The following is a 23,663-nucleotide window of genomic DNA, read 5'->3' on the forward strand; positions in this document are numbered from 1 at the left end:
TGTTTCTCACGTTTGCGCGTGAAAATGTGACTCTGGGTGCTGCCATAGAGCAAATTTTTTGGCATGCTGTGCCATTGGATTGATTCCCATATCAGATAGGGGCTAACTGCCTGGTGCTTCTCTCATTGACTGTGGTACCAACAGGTGTCCTGCCGTCACAGTGGAGGTCCAGGGATGGGACTTCACTGATAATGCAGAGAGATAGCCAGAAGACTGTGTCTGGACACCACTGCTGGGCCCTGGGTTTGGCTGTGAAAATGTGTGATTTTTTTTTTTTTTTTAGTCTTAGAGGAGCAGCTCCTCCTGACCCACACCACAGGTTTTAGAGAACTTCACCCCTCTGAGCAAAACCACAACAAAGTTGTCTCCAGGAAATAGGTTCAGTGACCCCAGTGGGAATGTGTCGTTGGTGAGGAGCAAGGCAGTGCCAAGGGAATTTTGACAGCAAGGAGGCACGGTCTTACCTGCCCGGGGTGGATTGGGATGGCTGGTGGTCCCCACTGGCTGCCTGTGCCTGCTGGTTGCTGGGCAACTGTATGGTTCATGCCTGGCCCTGAGCATCACTCCGTCTGACTCAACACGCATCCTTCTCTTTGTTTGGCCAGCTGGTATCTGAAATGCTGGCATTGCTGCAGCAAATAATTTAGGAGCTAAGAGGCCCAGAAAAATCTGGGAAGATCCAAAGTCAGGCTTAGCATAAACAACCCAAAGTGCTTGAGCTTTTGCTCCTTGGAAGATGAGTAAGACAATCTGTGTAAATTTGTTTCGACCATCAAGCTTTTTGAGGGGAACACTGAGTGTTTGGAAATGCTTTCTATGGGTAAGACCCTGTGAGCAGAGAGCTCAACCAGAGGTTAAGCTGGTTGCATGGACATTTTACTAGCCTTCCCCCTGGGTGACTTTGCACATCACATCAGTACACCATTTGCTGCAGGCACTTTGAGAGAACAGAGGGTGAAGGAAGGAAAAATCATTGTTTCCTTACAGGCCATTTTGCCATGCCACAGTGTTTGTTCAGGCCTGGACCTGTATTGTCACCTCATAGGGCTGGATCCCCAGGCGTAGTCTTGCACTAGTAAACCTGGCTGGAGCTGGAGGTGAGGATGACTGTCGGGGCACAGATTATCATCTGCCTCAGGTTCCTCTGGGAGGCTGGAGGGGGATTCACCCTGTGCTGCTCTAGGATTGTGCTCAGCTCCCAGACTGCCATATGAGTGAGGTAAAGAACATCTCTACAGCACCTGCAGAGGAAAACCAAAGGTTTCCAGCTCTTCCAGTCTTTAATTTAGAGAAGGTTCAAAACCACCCCTTCCTTTCTTGAGGAAATATACCACTCAGCTCTTGTATGGTGATGGGGGGCAGTAGTAAGGATTTCATAGGGGAAGGATGAAACTGTATAGAGGACAACTGTCATGAGAGTTTCATTACCAAGTTATACTGATGTTGGTGAGAGCTACATCCCCTTGCTCTTACTCTGACTCATCTGTGAATGCAGCTCTCTGGTGTCAGCGTGGACTAAGGAGCTGGCATTTTGCACTTGCTACAGACCACGGGTCTGCAGAGACCAGATGGTATGTGGATACCTGGGCAAGGACTCTGTGGAGGAGAATAAGCATGAGGAGGCAGTCCAGCTGTCACAAGGATGAACTCAGCTGATGTGGAACTCCTGTAACAGCCAGGGGGTCCCTCTGTTGCCCAAGGGAGCGTCCCTCCTCCTTAGATGCTCGCCTCAGTGGTTGGAAAGTACATGTGGTTGTATCTCAATTCCTACTCAAGAAAAACTCCTGTCAACTGGTGAGAGTGCTTTGTATGTAGAACTTTGGCGTACTTACCAGTAATGATAATAAAAATGAATATGTCTTTTTCTTTCTTTGTGCTCTTATGGTTTTATTTTGGTTTTATTTTTTTCTCTTGCACTGAGAACAAGCTAAACGCATTAATCAATGTCATTTCTATGGAAATTCTATGTGCCTAATTTTTTCACTTTCCAGTCTCCTCCTTGCCTGACTGTGTCAGCTATCTCTCATGCATTGTGTCTCTTCTATGAGCTGCATGCAATAACAAAAAGGGGGTTTTGCAATGGTGGGTGACAGAAATTCAAGTCCCCCCTTGGTTGTAGAAACCCTGCCTGAGTTTTACCTGGATTTTAGACCTTTCTGTATTTTGCTGTTTGACAGAAAATGTGTAATTGCCATGGCAACTGCTCTCTCATATGATAATTTTGCTGTTTCTGTGAGATAAAAAGTGTCTTCTGAAATATACAATATGCCATCCTCATAGGGCAGAGCTGTCAGCTTTTTTACTGCCTTTCCAAGGAAAGAGCCTGTTGGAAAGAGCGTCAACCTGTGCTTCTCCCTGTCATTTTTTTTTCCAGGTTGCTATTATTTAAAAATGGGTTTTATATGAATTGTTTTTCTAATTCTGTTGTTGAGAAGAATTAAAGTCCAATTGCTTTACACATGAAACCACCAGAGGAAACCCAAGTGACAACAGAATTGTTCCCAGTGATTTCATTATATAGCATAGATTGGACTGTGGACTGGTGCCTGTATCATGTTAAACCATCATTCCAGAGCTTGAAAGCAGTGGAATACATTTCAATTTCAGTCCTCACTTGGTTCAGATGTTACTTTTTGGGGACCATAGTGAGGAGACACTTTGATATCCACCTTAGATGACATAGCTACATATACTAATATTTAATAACTAGTGAAGCTTTGATGATGCAATATCTTTGTTGCATCGTTATTGGTAAAACTTGTGGAAGAGAGTTTCTGGGCCTGAGAACTCATGAGATTCACAAGTTAGTGGGCCCCTCAGGGAAGAGACATCTGTGGCATGAGTGATTTCTATTGCCTCTAGGATCCATAGAGCCTGAAATCCACAGAAAAAAGCCCCTGAATTTGGTAGATGGCCACCCGCTCTGCCCTGCTCATTGTCCTCCCATGTGGACCTTAGTGTGGTAGGTGTTCATATTTCAAGACTGGTGGTTGCAGTTTCACCAGTAAAACAAGCGTTTTCTCCAACAGTCATCTTTTAGTCCCTTTTTCACACATGCATATGTATAATACTAGAAAAGTAGACAGAATTGTCTTTGTTAAAGAAAAACTCTGAGCAAACCATGGCCACTGCAGCTAAAAACTGGGTTTGTTGTCAGAATGATTGCACAGTATCAACACATTCAGTGTCTGTTCTGCCGAATGTGGTGGTCCCATAGTCTGTATATGAATTCAGGGTAGAAAATAAAGTAGCCAGGAAAGAGCATCTTTAGTTAAAACAATGCCACTACTTTTGTGTCTTTTGTATTAAATCTAGGTGTAGTTAAAATCCAGAATAACAGAGCCAGACATCAGTTTCTGTGAATCATAATTTTATGAACATTGGTAACTTACTATCTTTCTCTTACTCTTTTAAAAATATTGTTTGAACCAGCGTAGTGCAACCACTCTACCTTTTGAAAGTAAAGCCTGCTAGTGGTTTATTGTCAATTATAGTTAGTCCTCATTTAAATGGTGTCAGAATTTGCTTTTTTTAGTGCATGAAAGTGCGCACACCTTGCTCAGGAAGTGTAATTCTCAAGAAGGGATTTGAAACTGCCTAGGTGTGGCAATTAAATTAGCATTATTTCATTATACAATGTTTAAGCCTTCAATTTGATCCATTGTTGATATACTTCCATCAAAATGAAAATATGCAGGAGTTTAGAGCTGTATAAATAAAAGGGAGTGAGAAAAATGGAAACCCCGGAATTCTGATCTGGATCTGCTTCCTATCAGTGTAGGATTGATCCTCCAGTTACTTATACATATGCTAAATCTTAGGCATGTGGGTAGATTTGCTGAGTTTTAAAGGCATTTCTGGCTGAAGTCTCAGGTCGTAAGTTCTGGTCCAGGGCTAAAACCCATGTATAAATCTACCTAATATGTAGCACACTATAGGGGCCAACATCAGCAACAATGACATTAGTAATATATGAAGAATGCATCTACATTCCCACGGAGCAAGCAGAGTTTTATTGTAAAAAACTTACAAGAAAGGTAAATACTGACAGGATACGAGGGTTTGCCTGAGTTAAATGCTAAAGGATATGAACCAGCTGTGTACTAAGTATATTTTTTTGGGTAAGATCAGTTTATTTGTTGTGTTTCGAGAACACTTGGCATAGTAAGATCATGAGTATTCCTACACACTCTTACAACAAAAATCGTTGTTTGGGATGACATGTGGCGGGAGAGTGAAAATTGTAATGCTATTATTTAATTGCACTTAAACATCGTGTCTGCATTTCTAAGGGAATTATTAGGAAAGTACTTATTTAATCCTTTATGCAGCAGAGTGTCCTTATCTTACCCCTTCAGTGCCATCCCACGTGTTTGCTACCTTCTGCAAATATCTCCCCTTCCTTACATTTTCGTTTTCTCCTCCAGACACTGAAGGATGCCAGCGACAATGCCCGCAAGGACTTCCACCGCGAGGCAGAGCTGCTAACTAACCTGCAACATGAGCATATCGTCAAGTTCTACGGTGTCTGTGTCGAGGGTGATCCGCTCATCATGGTCTTTGAGTATATGAAGCACGGAGATCTTAACAAATTCCTCAGGTAAATCCACGAACACATATTGTGCTGGAGAGCCAAAAGTGGGCATAGAAGGTAGGTGTTACTCGCACTTAATGTAAAATTAACTACTACCACTGGAAAATGCCGACACCTAGGAAGTGCAAATCTGTGAAACTCTTGTCTCCTGTACGGGGATGTGGGGCTTATTGTTTCTTTGTCTAATTTGGAAGAACCATTAAGTCAAGCCTTATGCTTTGCGCAAAAGTAATGGGAACCAGAGAAATAATATTTTCAATATATTTCAGTGTATTCTGAATTGTTTGGTTATATATCTTAGAGTAGGAATCATTTTCTTGCAGGCTTTCTGGTAGCACTTGCGAAGATCCCACTCAACACCTATCACTATCTGTAGACATCTAAGAACTTTTGAAATCTAACCCCTTTTCTCTTCCCTCCTCTCAGTGTTTTGGAAAGACTGCCATTAATCTGAAGCAAGAAAACTGTAAGCCATGGAAACTTCAGTGCAATGGAAAATGCTACATCTTGGGGTCCAGATTAGGGCTGTATTTCATAACGCTGTTCAGGAATATGCATCAGAAATTCAAATCTGGCAGTAAAGCAGACATAAATAAATAGATGATGCCTAAGGTTCACAATAATAGGTAACTCATGACCCGGGAAGTTATGAACAGCGGGATTGTGTATGTGCCATTTCCTCTAGTCTGCACCCATTGACATAAAAATAAGCGGTTAAGAGACAGCTTTTGTTCTTATGTTAAAAAACCCATTTGCATAAGGGACTGTTCTTTCAAGGTCTTCATTTTCACTGAAGGATATCACAGTTTACCAAGATCTCTCCTGATTAAGATAACTAGGTGTACCACCATTTTGGAATGATATCCGTGACACAGCTGTAAAACAATCAAAACTCACGTTCCTTTAAGTGGATTCAGATTTTCTATCTGACTAAAATGGCTAGTGACTAAATAAACGGTATCACCATTTATGCATTTTTGATAGCCTATGTGAAATGAGTTTGCTGTCTACCTAATCTTCACTGAACAAATAGCCACACTGTAAAAGCAAATAACATCAACTAGCATCCAGATTTGGCAGGGAGACTGGGGACTGAACTGGGGACGCGGAGCAAAACCTACTATTTTTCTGAAACTGATTGTCTCTCTGGCAGAGAATTTAAGTATGTTATCAGAGCTGTATCACAGCATTTACATTTGCTAGCTTGGGCCTCTGCTTAGACCAGGAGAGAATAGCAGTTTCCTAAGATGCCATCCCAGTACTTTTTCAGAACATTGAATTTCCATTAGAAGAAACCAGATTTGCAGCTGATAAGAAATAATTTCTTATTTCATAAGAAATACTTACCCTTTATTCTTTTTGATTGGCCTTTTCTTACCTGCTATCTCTGATTTTTAATTATTGTACAGAAAGGTAGTTTATCAGACAGTATATTTCCTACTTTAGATCTTCTCTCTTTTTTTTTTTTTTTTTTTAAATTATTAATCAGCCCTTGTCTATAGAACATAAAATGATTATGCTGGGACAAGCTGTTAAACCTAAGCTCCAATTTGTCATTCCTCTCACATTTGCTGCAGCCTGTGCTGCAGATCGGAGGTTGGTTGTGAGCAGGCTGTAAGTAAAAGTCTGTATTTCTTACCCTGCAGCGCCACCAAAGGCTGTCGGGGAAACACAAAAATCGAAATTTAACCCCAATGAGTCTTGCTATCTGCACGCAGCCAAGGGCTGTGTCAGACCTAGGACTAAAGCCTCAAAGTCATGCCTGCCCTATGCTTGTTCTGGCTAGCGGATCCAAAGAAATCTCTGTCAATGCAGACACTGAGGAGCACCTCATTTACAGCCAGCACCAAGAGGACAGCAAGGTGGATGGAGTGCTAAGAATAATCCACAAGTTCCATTAGATACAGACCATGTCCTCAAGGAAGCTAGCAAAAGATGAAGAGTTCTCTTATTTAGCGACTCAGAGCTTCATGTCTGAGAGCAGTCATTAAAAAAATCCATGCAACGAGAAGGTACAGTGCTTTTCAATAGCAATTTGCCTCTGAATCTTGGTTGGAGATCTCATATCCCTCAGTTTATCCCCCCACCAACCCAGACCAGTTGAATGTATGTACACTGTGGAAGAGAGCTTCTTTGCCTGGTACTAGATGCAATCCCAGCAATGATAGACACCCTCCTTCATTTCTTTCTCACATCTGTCACTTCACTCATGAAGTTCTTCCCTTGGGGCAATTTTAATATCATATTTCTAATAGGTAGTGTCAGATTTGATCTCAGATTTTGATTCATTTGGAACTCTTTTCCAAAATCCTGTGCCTTCTACTTAGGGAAAAATTAAGGCTTCACCTCTGTTGATTAGAAAGGTGATTCTCTGCAACTCCTTTTTGTAGGAAGGAAGGACTTTTGAGAGAAAATAAAAATCAGTTCTAGAGTATTTAAAAAAAAAAAAGTTGAGGAAGGACGAGGAGATATGTGATCTCTCAGAAAGAATAGTCTGCAGGAATCGAATAAAAAAGACTCCCAAAAACCCTGAATAATGAAATGGATGGACAGAGATATTCAGAACATTATGAGGTCTATCATGTGAAGAATGATTGCCAGATGACCTCATTAATTGGATAAGGATTACTTAGTAATTCTAACTGTAAAATGTTGTGTGTAGGAATGTTTCTGTGTTTCTGTCTTCAAGATACTAGGATGTTACACATGTATACCAGAGCTAACGTAGTTAAGATGGGTGAACCACATGTGTTACAGTACTTTGCTGGGCTTTCTAAAGGCAAAACGGCTCTCCTTCTGCTGGAGCGTATACAAGTTTCTCATTAATCAGTTGATTATTGCATCTTAGGGACTTGCTAGGTCTTGAAAAGCTCACGTTTCTGAAGCTTTTTAGTTGTTCCAGATAGATAGTGTGTGTTTTGTGTCCTCTTCCTATTGTGAAGAAGAATTCCTATCTCAGGCAGGACTCACCCTTAGTGCTGAAAGAAGCAAAACCAGTTTTGTGCCATGCATTTGTATAGGGAATTAGAAGCATAAATCTAAAATTGCTGCCCTTGTTTCTCAGATGGCATCTCAGAAGGAAGTTAGCTCTTTCTTCTTTAAGAAAAGATGGAAGGGTCAATGGACTGTCTCCCTGTGGAAATCAAAGAATGACAGTCATAGGAAAAGTGATGCTACGCCTTTCACTTTATGGCCTTTCACTCTCACAGAGTGATAAGGTTTTCCTCAGTTACAAAACAGCTGCATTTGCCAGCCTTTCTCTAGAAAAGAATCACAGAATGATGGAATACCAGCTTGGAAGGATCATTTGGTCCAACCTTTCTTGGCAAAAGCATGGTGTAGACGAGATGCCCCAGCACCACATCCAGCCGAATCTTAAAAGTATCCAGGTTACTAGATTACTAGAATGGAACAAGAGAAAGGTAGTTTTTGACAGAGGAGTGTTATTTTGAATGCATGTGCCTTATTTCAATAAGCAATATATCACCTGTTGCGTAATGCTCTTTGTACCACCTATCTTTCACACAATGAAGGAAAACAGTAAATGAAAAAAGCCAAGATACAGATTTTGCCCTATTTCATCAATGAATTTATAGCCATTTTTGTTATTATATTTGAGCGAGTTAGTTGGGGTTTTAGGCTTACTATGCCTTTCACCTCTCTAGCTTACAAGCGGCCTATCACTTAATCAGATTGTATTTTGGTGCAGGGCACATGGACCAGATGCAGTACTGATGGCAGAAGGCAACCGTCCTGCTGAGCTGACCCAATCCCAGATGCTTCATATTGCCCAGCAGATTGCAGCTGGTATGGTTTACCTGGCATCCCAACACTTCGTGCATCGGGATCTTGCTACCCGGAATTGCCTGGTTGGTGAGAACCTGCTGGTGAAGATTGGGGATTTTGGGATGTCTAGAGATGTGTACAGCACAGACTACTATAGGGTAAGTGAACTGCTGTAACTGGAAATAACCGAGGTCTTGTTCAGTCATCTTACTACATTGATGTGACTGATTCTGCTTTTACACTCGACCATCTATCTGTCAGGTAATTTAGAGGCTGGCATATGGAGAACCTGGGTTGAGTTATGAAGTTTTGGTAAATTTGGAAAGAGTTAATCAGAGTAAGATTGGCATGTCCTGTTGTTTATATATGTTGCCTTTATATTTTAATAATAAACCACAAAAAGGTCTTTTTCTCTGGGTAGAAATTTTGCATGTTTTCTTAGCTTTAGAGAAGAAGAAGCAGCAACAGAGAAAAAGAAAAATTGGCTAATCAAATTTGGCCCAACACTTTGAAGTTATTAAAATATGTTTTTATATATTGCTAAGACCAATGGAAATTGTATAATGTTTGTATTGTATAATGTTTCGGTTTACTAGAGGAGGAATAGGTACTGGGCAGCAGTACTGGATCCGTTATTTTACTAAAGAAGAGACTAGGTGAGAAATTGTTATATACTCAACACCTGCAAGGCTGTCATAAGTTTCTCCTCCCTTAGGCCAGGTCTTTAGCTTACTGCTTATGGTTGAAGAGTTGTTTTGTGATGGGTAAGAGTAGCCCATCACGTTTGTTCATCTGACCCAGGCCATTTTCCCTGAGCTTGGTTGCCATAAAATGACGTCTGAAGTTTGGAAAGGGGTTCTAGGATTGCTAGGATAAGCAGGACTGAGTACATTAATTACTGTTGTTGATGTTGTCTTTACGGCAAGTCATGTAGTTGACAGCATATGCTGTTTGCTACCACGTGTGTAATTTGATGGTTGGAACTGAAGCTATCTGGTGTTTGTGGCTTGAGGAAGGCAGTCCATGGCCAAGCTGTTTATAAACCCTAGAGTTTATCCTGTGAGGTAAGCCACTCAGCATCTTCAAGCACATTTTCTGTATCTCTCTCTCACATGACTTGTTGACAGTGAATTCCTTGTAGAGAAAATGAAGGACTCTTCCTTAGCCACCCAATTTGGGCTGGTTTGTCCATAAAGGAGAGTGTCACTTCAGCAGCATCAGTGTTTATGGGATGCCTGGAAAGAGATTGTCTCTACACCTGGATGAGGCTGGACAGGGCAAAGACCTTGATAGTCAGAGGCAGGCTTTTTGGAACAATTAATGCTCTGCTTATTTTTGGAAAAAATTAATGCACCTTGATGCAGAAAAACTACCTGCAAAAAGGGATGGAAGCTAGGTAAACATATAGGCTTCCTGGAGAACAAGTGAGGCCTGGCAGAGGCATGCGATAGTGTATTGAATCTGGTGTCACCTTGCCTGCTTGTATACCTCTGGGTTTAATCCTTGAGCAAAGAAAAGCAAAGCTTCTACCCAATGAAGCACAGATTTAGAAGATGACCCACGATCTGGAGAAAGCAGGGGTCTGCTGAAGGAAATTCTGGGTAACCTGGATAGCGCTTGAGTACTTCTCAAAGGACCTCACTCAAGGGGTATGCTGCATTTATCACTGCCTGTTATATAGAATCACTCACTTCTTTCCTTCTTCTCTCCATTACTTTTTTTTGCGGCCAAGGGAGGATCTGTAGGATCTGTAGGGTGTTACAAAGGAGAAGAAAGAGGGGATAGTGTGAAGAGGGTGTAATTATGAATGTGAGAGAAGGAATGAAAAAGGCAGGAAAGGTAAGTGTGGAGAGGTGTTAGTAAAAGACACAAGTGTGAGTGAAGGGAGAAATACGTAGACAAGTGGCAGAGGGAATGAATAAAAATGTGAAGTAGCATGGTTCCATGCCATGCATGTATGGCTTGCAGTATGATGGATGGGTATGAAACTTAAAGTTGGGTAGTTGTTTGCTCTGCACAGTGAGAAAAACAAGAAAGACCATTTATCTGGCCCCTCATGTTCCATCTGGCTTCTAACTGATGCAGAGGAAGGACAGACAGCCTGCTCTGCCACCATATTTCACAGTGATAAAATTTGGAAGTTACAGTTAAGCCTTTGGCCTGCCTTATTTGGGCCATATATAGGCTGGTCAGAAGCTGGTCATGAAACAGTTGAAACTATGATGGCTTTCCAGCTGGTTGCCTAGAGAATTATGTGCATGGCAGACCTAAGTAATGAAACTGTCAGCGATGACACTGGGATGACACTGACCTACCATACCTAATTGTTTATAGCAGGCTAAGTCTTTTTAACTACTCAGGCTTAATCACATACATAGAAGCAATTCTTCCCCAACCTTGACAGCTTTATCTGATGCTTGTTGGAAGTATTTACACAGCTCCAAAAAGCTCTGCAAGAAATGGTTCAGCATTTGTGTTTATTAATACACTGGAATTAGTTTTTTGGGATCCTACCACTCTGTCAGGATGTTAGATTTGCCCAAGATGATTATTTATAGCCTGCTTCTGTAAGATAAGGATGATCCCCAGTCCTTGTTCACTGTTAGATTGTTAATGACATTCTGCATTGAATCAGCTCAGTTGTTAAGAGATGCTTCAGGGAAGAGGGAGAGAGAAATAACCTTTGGGCTGGGAATACATGTTGATGTGTGGCTGTGATTGCACAAGCTTTCATTTTTCTCCTCTGTTCTTTTTTCCTTTCTTTTTTATCAGGCAGGAATCTTGGCGGGGGCGCAAGGGGGAGGGGAAGCCCTGGTGTACATGCTAGCATTCAGTGTAACAGCACTCGTTTTCAATAGACCAGATGAGCCTAGCGACATGAAGAAACTGCAGTGGCTTTTCTTACAAAGCACTGCTGTCCACCTCAGGCCAAACTATAACAACTGTCAAGTAATTAGTTTGGTCTGTGTGCCAAACAGCTTCAGCACTGCAGTCCTCGTAGCACAGTGGATCGTCTCACAAAGTTATTTACTTGCAGAGCCTAGGTCTCAGGTTTGTCATTTTCAGGGCTTTATTTGTTTTGTTGATGCCTGTTTTTTGTTGTTTGTACTCCCAACCCCCACAGGTCAGGCTTTCCCATCTTTCCCTCTGATACCCAAGTAGCGTGACTCAGCAGCAGCTTTTAGTGGCTTTAAGTATTGACACTGAAGCATGGGAAGCATTTGCTAATATTTGTTCTTGCACTGAGAGATAGTGTATCAGACCCTTTTTAGGCTTCCAGTTCAGGTTTGCAAGTGGTTGCTCAGTACTCGATTGTAAAATTCTGCATTTCTTTATCATAAGCAAAAAACTTAAAAAAAACCTTGGGGGGTGGTCATTTTATTCCACTACTTGGAAAAACTTAACAGGGATATGCTCTATATATCCAGCTTGGTCAGCCAACTTCAGGCTTGAGCCAAGATTTTGGATGAAATTGTGATCTCACCAGAGTAAGGAAGAGCTTTGCCATTAACTTCATTAGGACCAGAATTTCACCCTTCCACATTTTTATGTTTGTCCACTGCAGGATAGAGACTTTGTTTCTGATTTAGATTTATGGACTTCAGTTGTGTAATCCCTGTTTAGCTATTGTATAACTTGCCTTTATGCAACATCACAAGGAACAGTGGAAAAAATAAGGACTTCTTTCCTCCTTTTGTACAAACCACAGGACGATCTGTCAAAAGACTGGGGTTATTAGCGAGGTTTCCATCTTGCTTTAGGCCCAACTAGCCTCGAAGGGACAGAGAGATTCGTAAGTCACAAATTAGTTTCCTCCACTTCTGGCACAGATGGGGCAGAAGAACCCAAGAGGATGTGTTTCAGTATGAAGGTCAGTGACCTAGGGTCTCTTTAAAATCTTCTGCATATTTTGTACCATGTTTTGCTATTTACGGAGAACATAGGATGTAGGATTAGAAGAAGTAACATAGTTTACTGAGCCCGAGCCTTCCACTCTTGCAGAAAGCCAAGCAGTAGGTGTTAAAGCAGGAGGAGCTAAAAGAACCTCAGACCTCCTCAAGCCACATGGAAAACCACCATAGTCATTAACACTTTAGCCCTTTCTATGTAAGGCACCAAACCTCCTAAAAATTCCAATATGCCAGGGGAAAAGAGGAGGAGATGTCAAAGGTGTTAAGAGTGTCCTAAACCCCTAAAGAGAAATTATGTTTGGCAAAAATTCCTGAGAGATCTTTGAAAGTCAGTCACCCCCCAACACACATCAGGAGATGACAGCAACCCCCATCAGTCTGTCTCGGTGAGAATTACCTTCTGAACTGGCAAACTGCATAACACTATGAGTGTTCGAGCCAGCTGCACCAGTCTTTGGCACTACTGGGGTTTGGAGATACTGCTCAGGGTACATCTGGCCCTGTGACCTGTCCTCAGTACCTCAGAGATGTGTAGGAACTCAAGTTCACTCAAAGCCAGCAAGAGGGGAAGTAAAAATGCAGGCAACCCAATGAAAGTCATGAAGACTTTATTTAGATAAATAAATATGGAGCAGCATGAAAAACACTGAGAGGCTTCTTCTCAAATGTCTCTCGGATATACCACAAAATTGGATAGCAGCAGTCTTTTGTCTCTGAAGCTTGAATTTCTAACTCCTGGATCATTCCTGTTCTGTCACACAGACCCTACCACCAAAGTGGATGTTGCAAATAAGCAGGATCCTGCTGCCAGGGCTTTCACTGGAAGACTGCTCCACAACCTCTTTGTCCTAATGGCTACAAATTTTATTTTTAATCAGTAACCTGGATTAACTCACAATGAATGTATACCCACTTGATCACTTTATTCTCCTCCTTTCCTAGCCTTTACATCTAAAGTATATTTAGAAAAAGTACTCCTGTCCCCTCCTAGACTCTTTTGGATGGTTAAAGAAGGCATGCTGTCAGGAGAAAAGGTTCTTAATTTTTCTTCTCCTCATAGTAGCCCTCTCCCATGACTTTCAGCGTGTGAAACAGCAGTTTAGTGTCTTTTTTCCGGTACAGACATTCCTAAGACTGTGTGCAGTACTTTCCAAATAAGATTTTGCCTGCTCTTGGATCAGAGGTGCTTCCCAGCCTCTAATGAAAACGCGCTGCACAGTACATCCTAGACTCACATGGCCTATGTCATTGGCACATAGTCACTGTATTGTTAAACAGTGCCCTGGGCCACTCTCTCTTCCACTCTTTCCAAATGAAGAACATCCCTTTTTTTTGGAAGTTTTTTGTTTCAATCCCTCAGTGAATGACTTTGCAGTTCATACTGGCACATTTTGTACTTCTGGTGGTTGAGAAAGACTGTTGTCTCTCTCTTATTTTTAGCTGCTTTGGGGGCTGTTGTTCTTTTTTTTTTTTTTAAAATTAAAATTCAGGTCTTGTCTAATTTGGTGGTGAGTAAAGAACTAAAGAAAAAGAATCATGGTACCAAAAGTAAACAGCTGAAGAAGTGAGAAAATTTTTTAAGGAAGTTTCCTAGGTTTTTGTGGCTTCGTTCCTTAACGTTTTGTTTCTTGATCACTTCAGTTTAATGTTAACAGTAAGCGCATATTTTTGGGAAAGGATATCTTTTTAAAACATAGAGTTCCCATGCACTTTCAGATAAAACATGAGAAGTTATAACACTTCTTAGCCTCCCAGGAAGACTTTCAGAAAAAGTAAGGATTCACAATTCCCTATTCCAGGCCAATTTTAAAAATACCCAGCTTTCAGACCTTCTCTCTACATAAAAAGGTCAAAAACCCTTCTGAGAAACTGGTGTAACACTTGAAGTATTACAGTCCTCGGCAAACAGTCCCGATGCTGATCTCCAGTGTTGCCTATCAAAGCCAAAGTAGCAGTTTGAAGACAGTGAAATAACATTAGTATTAGAATAGTGAAATGGCAAAGAGCGTCTTGCCAGCTAGGCACAGTCCTTCCTTCATGTGTGAGCCTAATACTGTAGAGTGCTGTATTTCTGGTAACCACATAATACACTTTTCTGGTGACCCTCTATATAAAACACTTGCTAAAAGATAGTGCTAGTAAAATAATCACTGGAGAGTGATTTCGCTTAAGCTATTTCCAGTACCAAATGCCTATTTGCAAAGAGAATTAATGCATGACAGCAAGGGGCTAAAAAAAGAAAAGGCTGTTTTATCATTATTTGGGCTCTAACTAGCCAGGCAAGCACCACGATACAAATGTTTACAGTGAGGAACAAGTGTCTGTCTATTCTGAAAGGGCAATAGCAGCAAACACCTGCAGGTCTCAGCTATCACTACAGAGATGAATACCTGTGTGGGGGAGTTTGGAGGAGGCTGCACTAAAGAAAACAAGAAAGAGTTACTGAGAAGTCAAGCAGCTTGTCAAGGCGTCTTCGTAGGTGTGTGTATTGAATTGTCACAGTTTGAAGGCTTTTTATTAGCTGCTATTTTTGCATGCATTGCTCAAAAGGAAATTATCTGCTTCCCTACATGGACTTCTCGGCTCTCCTCCTCCGTCAGAGGCTCATTGCATCATGTATAGTGCTGGGGAGGACAGAGGGTTCCAACAGCCCTGGAGGACGTGCACAGATGATTTCATGCAACTGGAAACAGTACAGAAAATAACAGGCCAGCTTGAGAGATGTAAATCCGAACTAGCTGCCTTGAAGTCAGTGCCGTAAGTCTGAACTTAACATAATTGCAAACAGAATTAGGCCTAATGATTTTGAAGAGCTTTCGGGAGCTTTGTAAAGGTCACCACAATGGCAGCATCTAGAAACTTCTGTACACCAGGACATGGTGTTATCCTGATGCTAAAGGATTATCAGCACGGCTTGTTGCCTATTACTACTTGTCCATGACAGAGTATATTCTGTTGTGTGCAGGAAGCATGCTCTTTATCCAGCTCTTACACATCCCTGATGCTGGTGTTTTGTCTGGAATTGCAGTTTTCTAACCTGCTCAGCTCTACACGGAGAGTCCAAATTCAGCTTTGACTCAAGCACATAAAGTTCCTTCTTTTTTAGCATGGCTACAGATGTAGTCACATCCCAAGTGAAGTTTTCTTACCACCTTCACACCAGGGTCATTGGTCTTATGTTTCCATCCGTCTTTACTGACACAAGTCCTAAGAGGGGAATCCCAGAACGTTTTGCATAATAGGGCTAGGAGAAGGAACACCAGATGTATAACATGTGTAGGGTACTGCATTTAACAGTCAGTTCTTAGTAAACTCTTTCTTGCAGGGTTAATGACAAGATGGTAGTACAGAAAATAAGATTTTTAACTGGGAGGTTGGAAAATACTTTGTATTGCCAGATTTAAGCCCTCTCACATGAAATGTGCAAGTGGGAAGCCAGCTCCACAGCTCCTGAAGCACATTCTCCTTCAGTCTGTGAGATCAAAGAGTGTAGAGAATGCAGAAACAGAAAAACATAATGACTAGTTTGAAAAATGGAGCTGATTAAAAGACAAACTAGAGCAGAGTGACCTTGCTTCTGTGACCAGTTACTTGATTACCTATTGAATTTGGTTGTCTAATTATTCCTTTGTACATCCATCCCCACTAGATTTGCACCAGCGTAGTTCTCATGCAGGATGTCAAGAAATAGGTTCATCTTGAGAAAATAAGTCCATCCAGGAAGCAGCACCTAGAAACATATGCCAGAAAATGCAGAAATTCTGTTAAACTACACTGTAGCTAAAAGCTTGGAATGTACGTAGATCAAAAATGTAATCAAAGTGTTTGGAAATTTTCAAATGGAAATTTTCACTCTGTTTGCCTCTGTTCAAAGCTTTGAGAATTTACTGTTTGGTCCCAAATTCGTTATAAACTAAATATTACAGTTTTCAAGGATGGAAATTTTGGGTTTCCCACCCCATTTTTAAAGCATTTTAATGCTGTGTTTTTCAGCAGGGTTACTCCTGCTGTATGCAGTTAGTAAGAGCCTTAGGATCCATATGCATGCCTATAGAATAGCAGGAAGTTTACACAGTCAGCATCACCGGTGGCTGACACAAGCTTTTCTGTTGAGGGCCTCTTAGCACAGATGTTCATTAACTTAAAAAGTCCTTTTAAAATTATATATACAAAACTGAATCATTCTCAAAAATAACCACACATATGGATATAAATTGCAGGAAAGCAATGATTCACACATTGAAATTAGCTTTACGAACTGCAATTTGGAGAGCTTTGCAGAACTCTGATCAAAATCAGCTCATTCCATTAAGTAGCAGCACAGCCCTACAAAGCCGTTTTTGCAGGTGCTGAAATGATTTGGCTGCTGTTTTGATGTTTAGCGCATGAGGGCCATGTCCTCCATCACAATGGTGTTCACACTTTGCTGGACTGTAGTTGGAAGATTGGTGGAGGCTTTTTCTGTTGACTTTACTAGAGTCGATGTTTTGTTTGAGGCTTTAGAAAGTGAAAAGTTTACAGACAACGTTTTCTAGAGACCAGGTATAGAATGGCAAGAGAAATGATGAAGTGATTTCTGTAGCTTTTCTCCCTGGGCCAGGTCTTCATGCAGACCATTACTGCCATTTAGTAATTGTGGGGAGGAACCATGTGTAAATATCTGGAGAGAGAGATACTGTACTGTAGCGCTACAGATTGTCGCTTTTGGCAGGAATTCTGCAAAGCAAATGACAGAACTCCAAAGGTTAGTAGCTGAAGCTGTTGACTTTGTGATGTGTGATGCACACAGTGTGAGGGAAAGATGATGTGGGAACCAAATGAGAAAAGATCCCTGGGAATGCTGTGAGCACAGTCAGAAACTGGAGTGGCAGCTCCTGGCTGCTGCTACGTACCGGTGCACCTTTTGCAACCATGCTGCCACCCCCACTGATGGTGGGGACAGCACAGAGAGCCCACTCGGAGCAGGACTGAACTGGAGTTCTTCTTTGAGAACCCATCACAGAGTCAGCTCCCGGCAGAGTCTTTGCAGGCTTCCAGCTGGAAAGTTTTATTATGCAAATGGGCTCTCTCCTTGCAATAAGGAAAGCAGTTGCTAGGCAGTTTTCCTAAATATGCATTATTTTTCTTCCTAGGCTCAAAGGGCAACGAGCACTGTTCTGGCTCACAGAACTCAGGAAGCACAGAAAGGAAGAACTAGACAATTAGACTATGAAGTGCTATGTGTAACAGGATGGATTGAGAGGATAAGAGGACAGCCTCAGCTCGTAACAGAGCGAAGCCCACAAGTCTGGCTCTGTAGATTGGTGCATGCATAGCAAAGAGCGACTGATGGCGAGTGGAAATGGAGAACAAGGGAAGCAGTGTGTGTTACTGCAGGTCACTTAGATCTTCACTGCTCTCCGGGTCCTTCAGCTGTCTGATGGAGGACCTGGCCAGGCAGGCAGTTTGCATGTGACCTGTCCAATGTGGAGAGGAAGGGAAATCATTAGCAAAGACGGGTCAATCTGACCCTGTTGGCATCGGTGACAGAGAACATGGACATACTTTAGGGTACCTGTGAAGCTGTAATGCAAATGCTTTATCTGAAGCCTTTTCCGTATCAGACATCATGAACAATACTGAATTTTTCCAGAAGTTATCAGGAACATCTCTCCATCTCTCTCACGCCAGAGCTGAGGTGATTTTCCATCTTTTGTAATTACTTTGTAGTTAGACTTCAGAGATAACTCAGCTTTGCATTAATCTAGTCTTACATAAAATGGAACCAAAATACTTCCAAAATGCTGTAAAGCTTCTGTGGCCTAACTTTAGAAAGAGATGAAGGCCTGATTTAAGGTGAGTAAGGGAATATGCCTTTGATATCACGAACAGATTAAAAAAAAAAAAAAAAAAAAATACCATGGTGACTCAAATGCTTCTGTCTCTATGACTTCGGTAAACAAATCTGCAGAAGAAAAGCCACATGAGTGGGAAGTAACTTCATTCTTCCCATTGTACTGAAATGCTTTCAAGAAACATACCTAGCTTAATACCCTTGAATTTACTTTCAGAACTTTCTATTTATTTATCCCTTAACAGTATCCTTTGCAAAGCTCCTGTCCAGCCTTTGCAGATTTGAAAGGCTTGCATTAAACTCAGTATACAATCAGTTCCTACCTCTCTTCTCCAGTTCTGCTCATGCAGGGTTTGATATTGCAATAGCGATGTCTCATGTCTTTGGTTTGGAAGCATAGTCAGACCCATTGAAATGCTCAGATACCGCTACCAGCTCTGAGAGGTGATGCAAATGAAGTTTCAAAACTATTCCCTCATTTAGTCTTATATGTTTGCAGTATTCTCCAAGGAGACATAAAAGTTATCTTGTCTGTTTTCAAGCTATTCCCCAGAGATATTTGTGTTGGTCTCAGGAGTTTAACAGGCTGAGTAGATAAGCCTTAGTTTAAAGCCTATAGAAGCATAACTTTGCTCAAGTTATCTTCTGTCTTTGCTGATCAATGTATTTTAACTCTTGATTTCACCTGGAATAATCACGCTTTAAATTTGCTGTGGCATTTTTTTTTTTCCTTTGTGACAATTATGAGGAAAGACTGACTGAGTTTGGTTTTGTTTGCGGAGCTGAATTCCTGTATGCATTATGTGACCAGGAACCACCTTATTCAGAGTTGAGTCATGAGGAACAGTGATGTGGTAGGCCCCAGGTATAAAGAGGCAACTGATGAACTGTCAGCAACGATTTTCAAGAATGTGTATCCTTGCTGAGGTAGATGAGACCAAACCATTGCCAGCAGCATTACAGAAAATACATGTGCTTTTTTCCACACCAGGAATGCTATAACATTGCTAGCTCTAATTATTAAAAGAAATCATTAGTTAATCACTTCCTTACCCAACAACTCATAAGAACAGCTTAAATTTTTTAAGCAAGCAAGCAAATGCTGGGTTCTGTAAAGTGTCTTTTCATTCCTGGGCCCTTTTGTTAAGGGCAAAAATTGTGAACAAGAAATACAATGGGAAAAGATGTGTATAATCAGGAGGCTAAAGAGCTATTCAGACAAGAGGTCATTACTGTCTCAAAACCAAATGTGTATGCACTGGTATGACTGAGTGTGGAAGTGAGAATTTTCCAAGCATAAAAACTAAGTCTGGAAAAGCTATTTCAACAGGAGCAACACAGAGCACAAAGAAGCCCAAGTACTTACAAGGTAGAGATGGGTACACTTTGGAAGAAGCTTAAATGGTAGTCACCCATTATATTTGGAGGTCTTCAGTCCTCTGTGCCACGTAGCTGTGTTCAAGCTTTTCTCCACAACCATGAGTCCTGGAAGTGAACATTTTTAAATGAATGTCTTTTTTAATTATTCACATAATCACATACTTAGGAAGCCAGGACTTTAAGGAAGAGCTATAGTGGGAGACTTTTGATATTAGAGTAAAAGGCTGCAAATCCACATCTACAAAAAATAACAAGACTTTGTAATAAAGGAGTACATAGTGAAAATAAAATAGATTAAAAGACATTTAGAGGTAAAGAAACCCTGAGATTGTGACACTTTAGACCACAAAATACTGGGTTTTTTTTCTGTTGCTATTGAAAATGAATGTGATCTAAGCCATTACTTTTGTAGCCTATACAATTTTAGTAGAAGACAGAAAGACACTGGTATACATTCAAAGAATGAGAACTTGTCCTGCTTCCAGACCAGTGAGCAAACTGGCACTGACATCACAGGGGGCAGGATTTTTACCTTTATCCTCATTAATTGCAAATCGCAACTGCTGTATCTAAAGGGTGAAAAAAACCCCAAACATGTCAGCCTGTAATCCAGTCCTTGCAATGTAACCTGGGATTTTTTTCAAGTGATATGTAAAATGTGATGCAGTCTGATCCTCCCTCAGCAGGTTGTTTTATAACATCATCTAGTGCATTCCAAGGTGTACATGTGAAGAGAGTCCTTCAAATTATTTTATTACTTGCAAGATTATGCCTCTATAAATCTGGATTTAATGGTGTACACAGAAAGGGAGAAATCAGGGCAAGGAAATTGCTCTCGCTTTCTTTCTCTCTCTTTTTTTTTTTTTTTGAATTTGAGGAAGCTAAAGACTGTTCATTAAATATATTGCCAGATACTCTTTGATAACATATCAGTGTTGCAATTGTTTCACTTCCAGTATAAATATACGGGGGGGGGGGAGGTGGAGGAAGAGGCAACATGAATGACAAACACGACGATTACAAATCATTTGTCCTAGTGTTTTTCTAATCTGCCTTCCTCATACTGCCCAATCCCACAGAACAAAAATGTGATATTATCTGGAGAATACAGATTCTTTCCAGATTGATTTACCAGATGCCTGTCACCACCAAGTCACTTTGAAAGGCTAACTGATAGGCCGGGCTCTTTGCAAATTACTGCTCTGCACACAGTCCTTTTGCAGCTGATTATGCTGCCAATGTTACTTTCTGATGGTGAGATTTATTGCAGCACAGCTGGCTGGCAGTATCCTTGTAGGAGATTTTTCTTGCTTGTGAGCTAAGCGAAGGGCAGGATCCTGCATTCTTGGCAGCCTGTCATATGCATGAGCTGTTTGTTTTTTGGATTCAGCAAGCAGAGTTTTAAATCATCTTTAGCAAAACAAGACCCAGAGGAAAAAAAAGAGAGATCAAAATAGAGCTGAATATTTCATGTCATAATTTTGGCAGCATGTCTTGTCTTGTCTTCTAGATTGAAAGCGCCAATGAAAAAGGGAATTTTGCAGTTTTCAGTTGAGTGACTTTTCCATGCTCCTTGAGTATCCTCACATATTCTAGGACTGGTCTCTCATGCCATATCAGCTATTTTTTAGAGCAAAGAATCTAGTGTTGAGTATTTGTGTGGGAAAAGCTTAACCATGTTAAAATAAAGCTCAGTGCCAATACAGAGTAAGTAGAATGTGCCCCTCAGCAGAAAGCTGACAGATACCACTTATATCTACAAAATAAAGCTTATATGTTGTTTAAGATATAAAGGCCTAATATTGACATTTTCTGCAGAGGGGAATTCTGTTGAACCGGATCAAAAGATCCATCATACACAACTCCTCCCTGTTTGCACAGACACACACAGTTGTGATTTTTTTACATCAGTCAGTCTTGGAGGAACATACAGTTTTGAACGACAAATGTTTCCATGGCAGTTTGGAGAGGGACTAAATGGTGGATTTGGAGCTGAGCCAGCTTGTATATGCCCACATATTACGCAATATTAACCTGCTTGTTTTCTGCCTCAATCAGCTTTAGTCAGTTAAATAGGAAAGGAGGAAACTGAAGGCTGTGCTGTATTCCATGCAGCACCTACAGCTTTCAGCACAGATAAAATGGCATAAACTAGGAAATACAATGGAGTTTCACAGAGAGGTTTATACAGCTCTACTGTACAATGTGAGACTGAAGGTATGTCTAGTCTGCGGGCACGGCTAGCTCTGAAACTGTGAAACGAGCTTGATGCAGGCAGCAAAGCTATTCAGAAGCAGGTTGAATGCTCCTTTTCTGGAGCATACACTTCTCTGCCTGTGCTACTCAAAAAGTCCAAGCTCGCTGCTTTAAAGGTATCTAGTGTTTATGTTCTCAGTCATGTCATTAGGGATATGGAAAACAGTATTATGTAATTAACACAATTTATAAGGGAAACAAGAAAATAATGCTTTTTTCCTAGTTATTCCTTTTAATCTGGCACTATTTTATGACATCTAGTAGATTTCTTTAAGACAAAAGGCAGGAAAAATAGAAAATGAAAAAGGAATGGATCTGGATCTGTTTAGCCTTCAGATCACATAAAGTATGCAAACTACTCTGCACCTGTAATTGAATAATTTCCTATTGTAAGTAAATCTCACTGGAGTAGTGATGGATTTAAAGGGGTAGTGATGGATCTAAAAACTGCCTGGGATTTTCAGAACTCCTGGCTTTGTAATAATTATGACCCCAAAATTTTGGGAATACCTGTTTTCTTACTGTCTTTCTACTGCTGTTTCAGAGGGTCAGCTCTGAGAAACGAACTAGTTGTTTGGGTCAACGTAAGTATTGGGGAAGTGTGGATTTTCTTTAAATAAAGGTGCAGAAAGTAGTTTGAAATTGTGTCCATAAGTTAGAGGAGAAGATGGGGAGCAATAGGTTGCAGAAGTATCTGTGATTTTACCTCATAAAGAACACTGGGAGAAAGCAAAAATACACAGGAGGGAAAGGCTAATGGACAAAGAGGGATACTGTAGAAAGTGCCAAAATGCATTTCAGATTGACTTTGAAAAGAATATTAAAATAAATAAGAGAGAATCCCTGGACTGTTTAAATGTAAATAGAATGAGGAGGAAAGTAACACCAATACAGACATGATGATGTGGGGAGTAGAGTTAGTTTGGCCTGGGAGCAAAATTAATTTTTAACATCAGGTCTTGAAAGGACATCGGTGAATATGAAGATATAGTCAAAGAGGCTAATGCGACTGAGAACATGAAGGGTAAACCTGGAACAGGCATTGGGAAGAGATCCTGGAACAGTGAGAGAGATGTACAGCCTGGTTTATGACAGGAGACAAACAGTTCAGCAAAAACTCTAAATAACATAAGCCATCCCTGCTGCCCCAAAGGCAGGTCCTGCTCTCATGCTAATCTCAACAGCTGATTCCTGCATTATCCACTTTTCTGCACCAGCATGGGTGTTTTTTCAGCCACAGAACAAACTGCATTGATGAAACAATCCAGCTGAAGAACAAGGGGTTTTTTTGGCTGGTTGTGGGGAGGACAGAGTACTTCTCCAAACTGATGTGCAGTACCAGTTCCTGCTTAAAGTCTTTGTTGAAAGAGAGTCTAAAAGAATGGTGCTATATTAACGCATCAGAAGAGTAAATAAACATCAGGCAAGGAAAAATACTATTTAAACTAAAGGACAACGTTTGCATAAGAACAAATGAGTACAAGCTTGCCTTGAAAGAATTTAAGCAGGAGACAAGATAAAGGTTTCTAACCATTGAGGGCTGAGGTTCTTGGGCAGCCTGTGAGCTGGAAAGAAAACGCTCGTTTTAAGGTGGCACTGTGTAATTTCTGAAGGCAATGATGTGACGTAGGCAAACTATGTGATAGGGTGCAAGAGGACTCAGCGTTCTCACAGTTCTTAGCTGGTACCTTGAAGCACATAACGAACCCAAACTACTGACTGTGTCAGAAGTATTTGGTTCTGTAGAGTGTCAACACGAGTCACATTTTGAAGGACCAACGCTTCGTTTTGTTTGCATCAGTTCACCCATCTTTAGTTTGCACAGAATACTCAAAGAAGAGTTACTACCATTTGTGAAAGACAGCTTAAAGTGGCTGATTTTTCATGGCAAGGAAAAGGTTTT

General features: G+C 41.0%; 1 protein-coding gene across 1 annotated transcript in view; it reads left to right on the top strand.

The window, feature by feature from the left end:
- NTRK2 (neurotrophic tyrosine kinase, receptor, type 2) overlaps positions 1-23,663 on the top strand; it is a 212,503-nt gene that overhangs the window by 157,270 nt on the left and 31,570 nt on the right. The window contains exons 14-15 of the mRNA XM_014936305.1: positions 4,428-4,600; positions 8,304-8,538. Coding sequence (XP_014791791.1) covers positions 4,428-4,600; positions 8,304-8,538 — 408 coding nt within the window. The remainder of the gene's footprint in view (positions 1-4,427; positions 4,601-8,303; positions 8,539-23,663) is intronic.

This window comes from Calidris pugnax, unplaced genomic scaffold, assembly GCF_001431845.1.
Source record: "Calidris pugnax isolate Ruff unplaced genomic scaffold, ASM143184v1 scaffold2, whole genome shotgun sequence".
Taxonomy (NCBI): domain Eukaryota; kingdom Metazoa; phylum Chordata; class Aves; order Charadriiformes; family Scolopacidae; genus Calidris; species Calidris pugnax.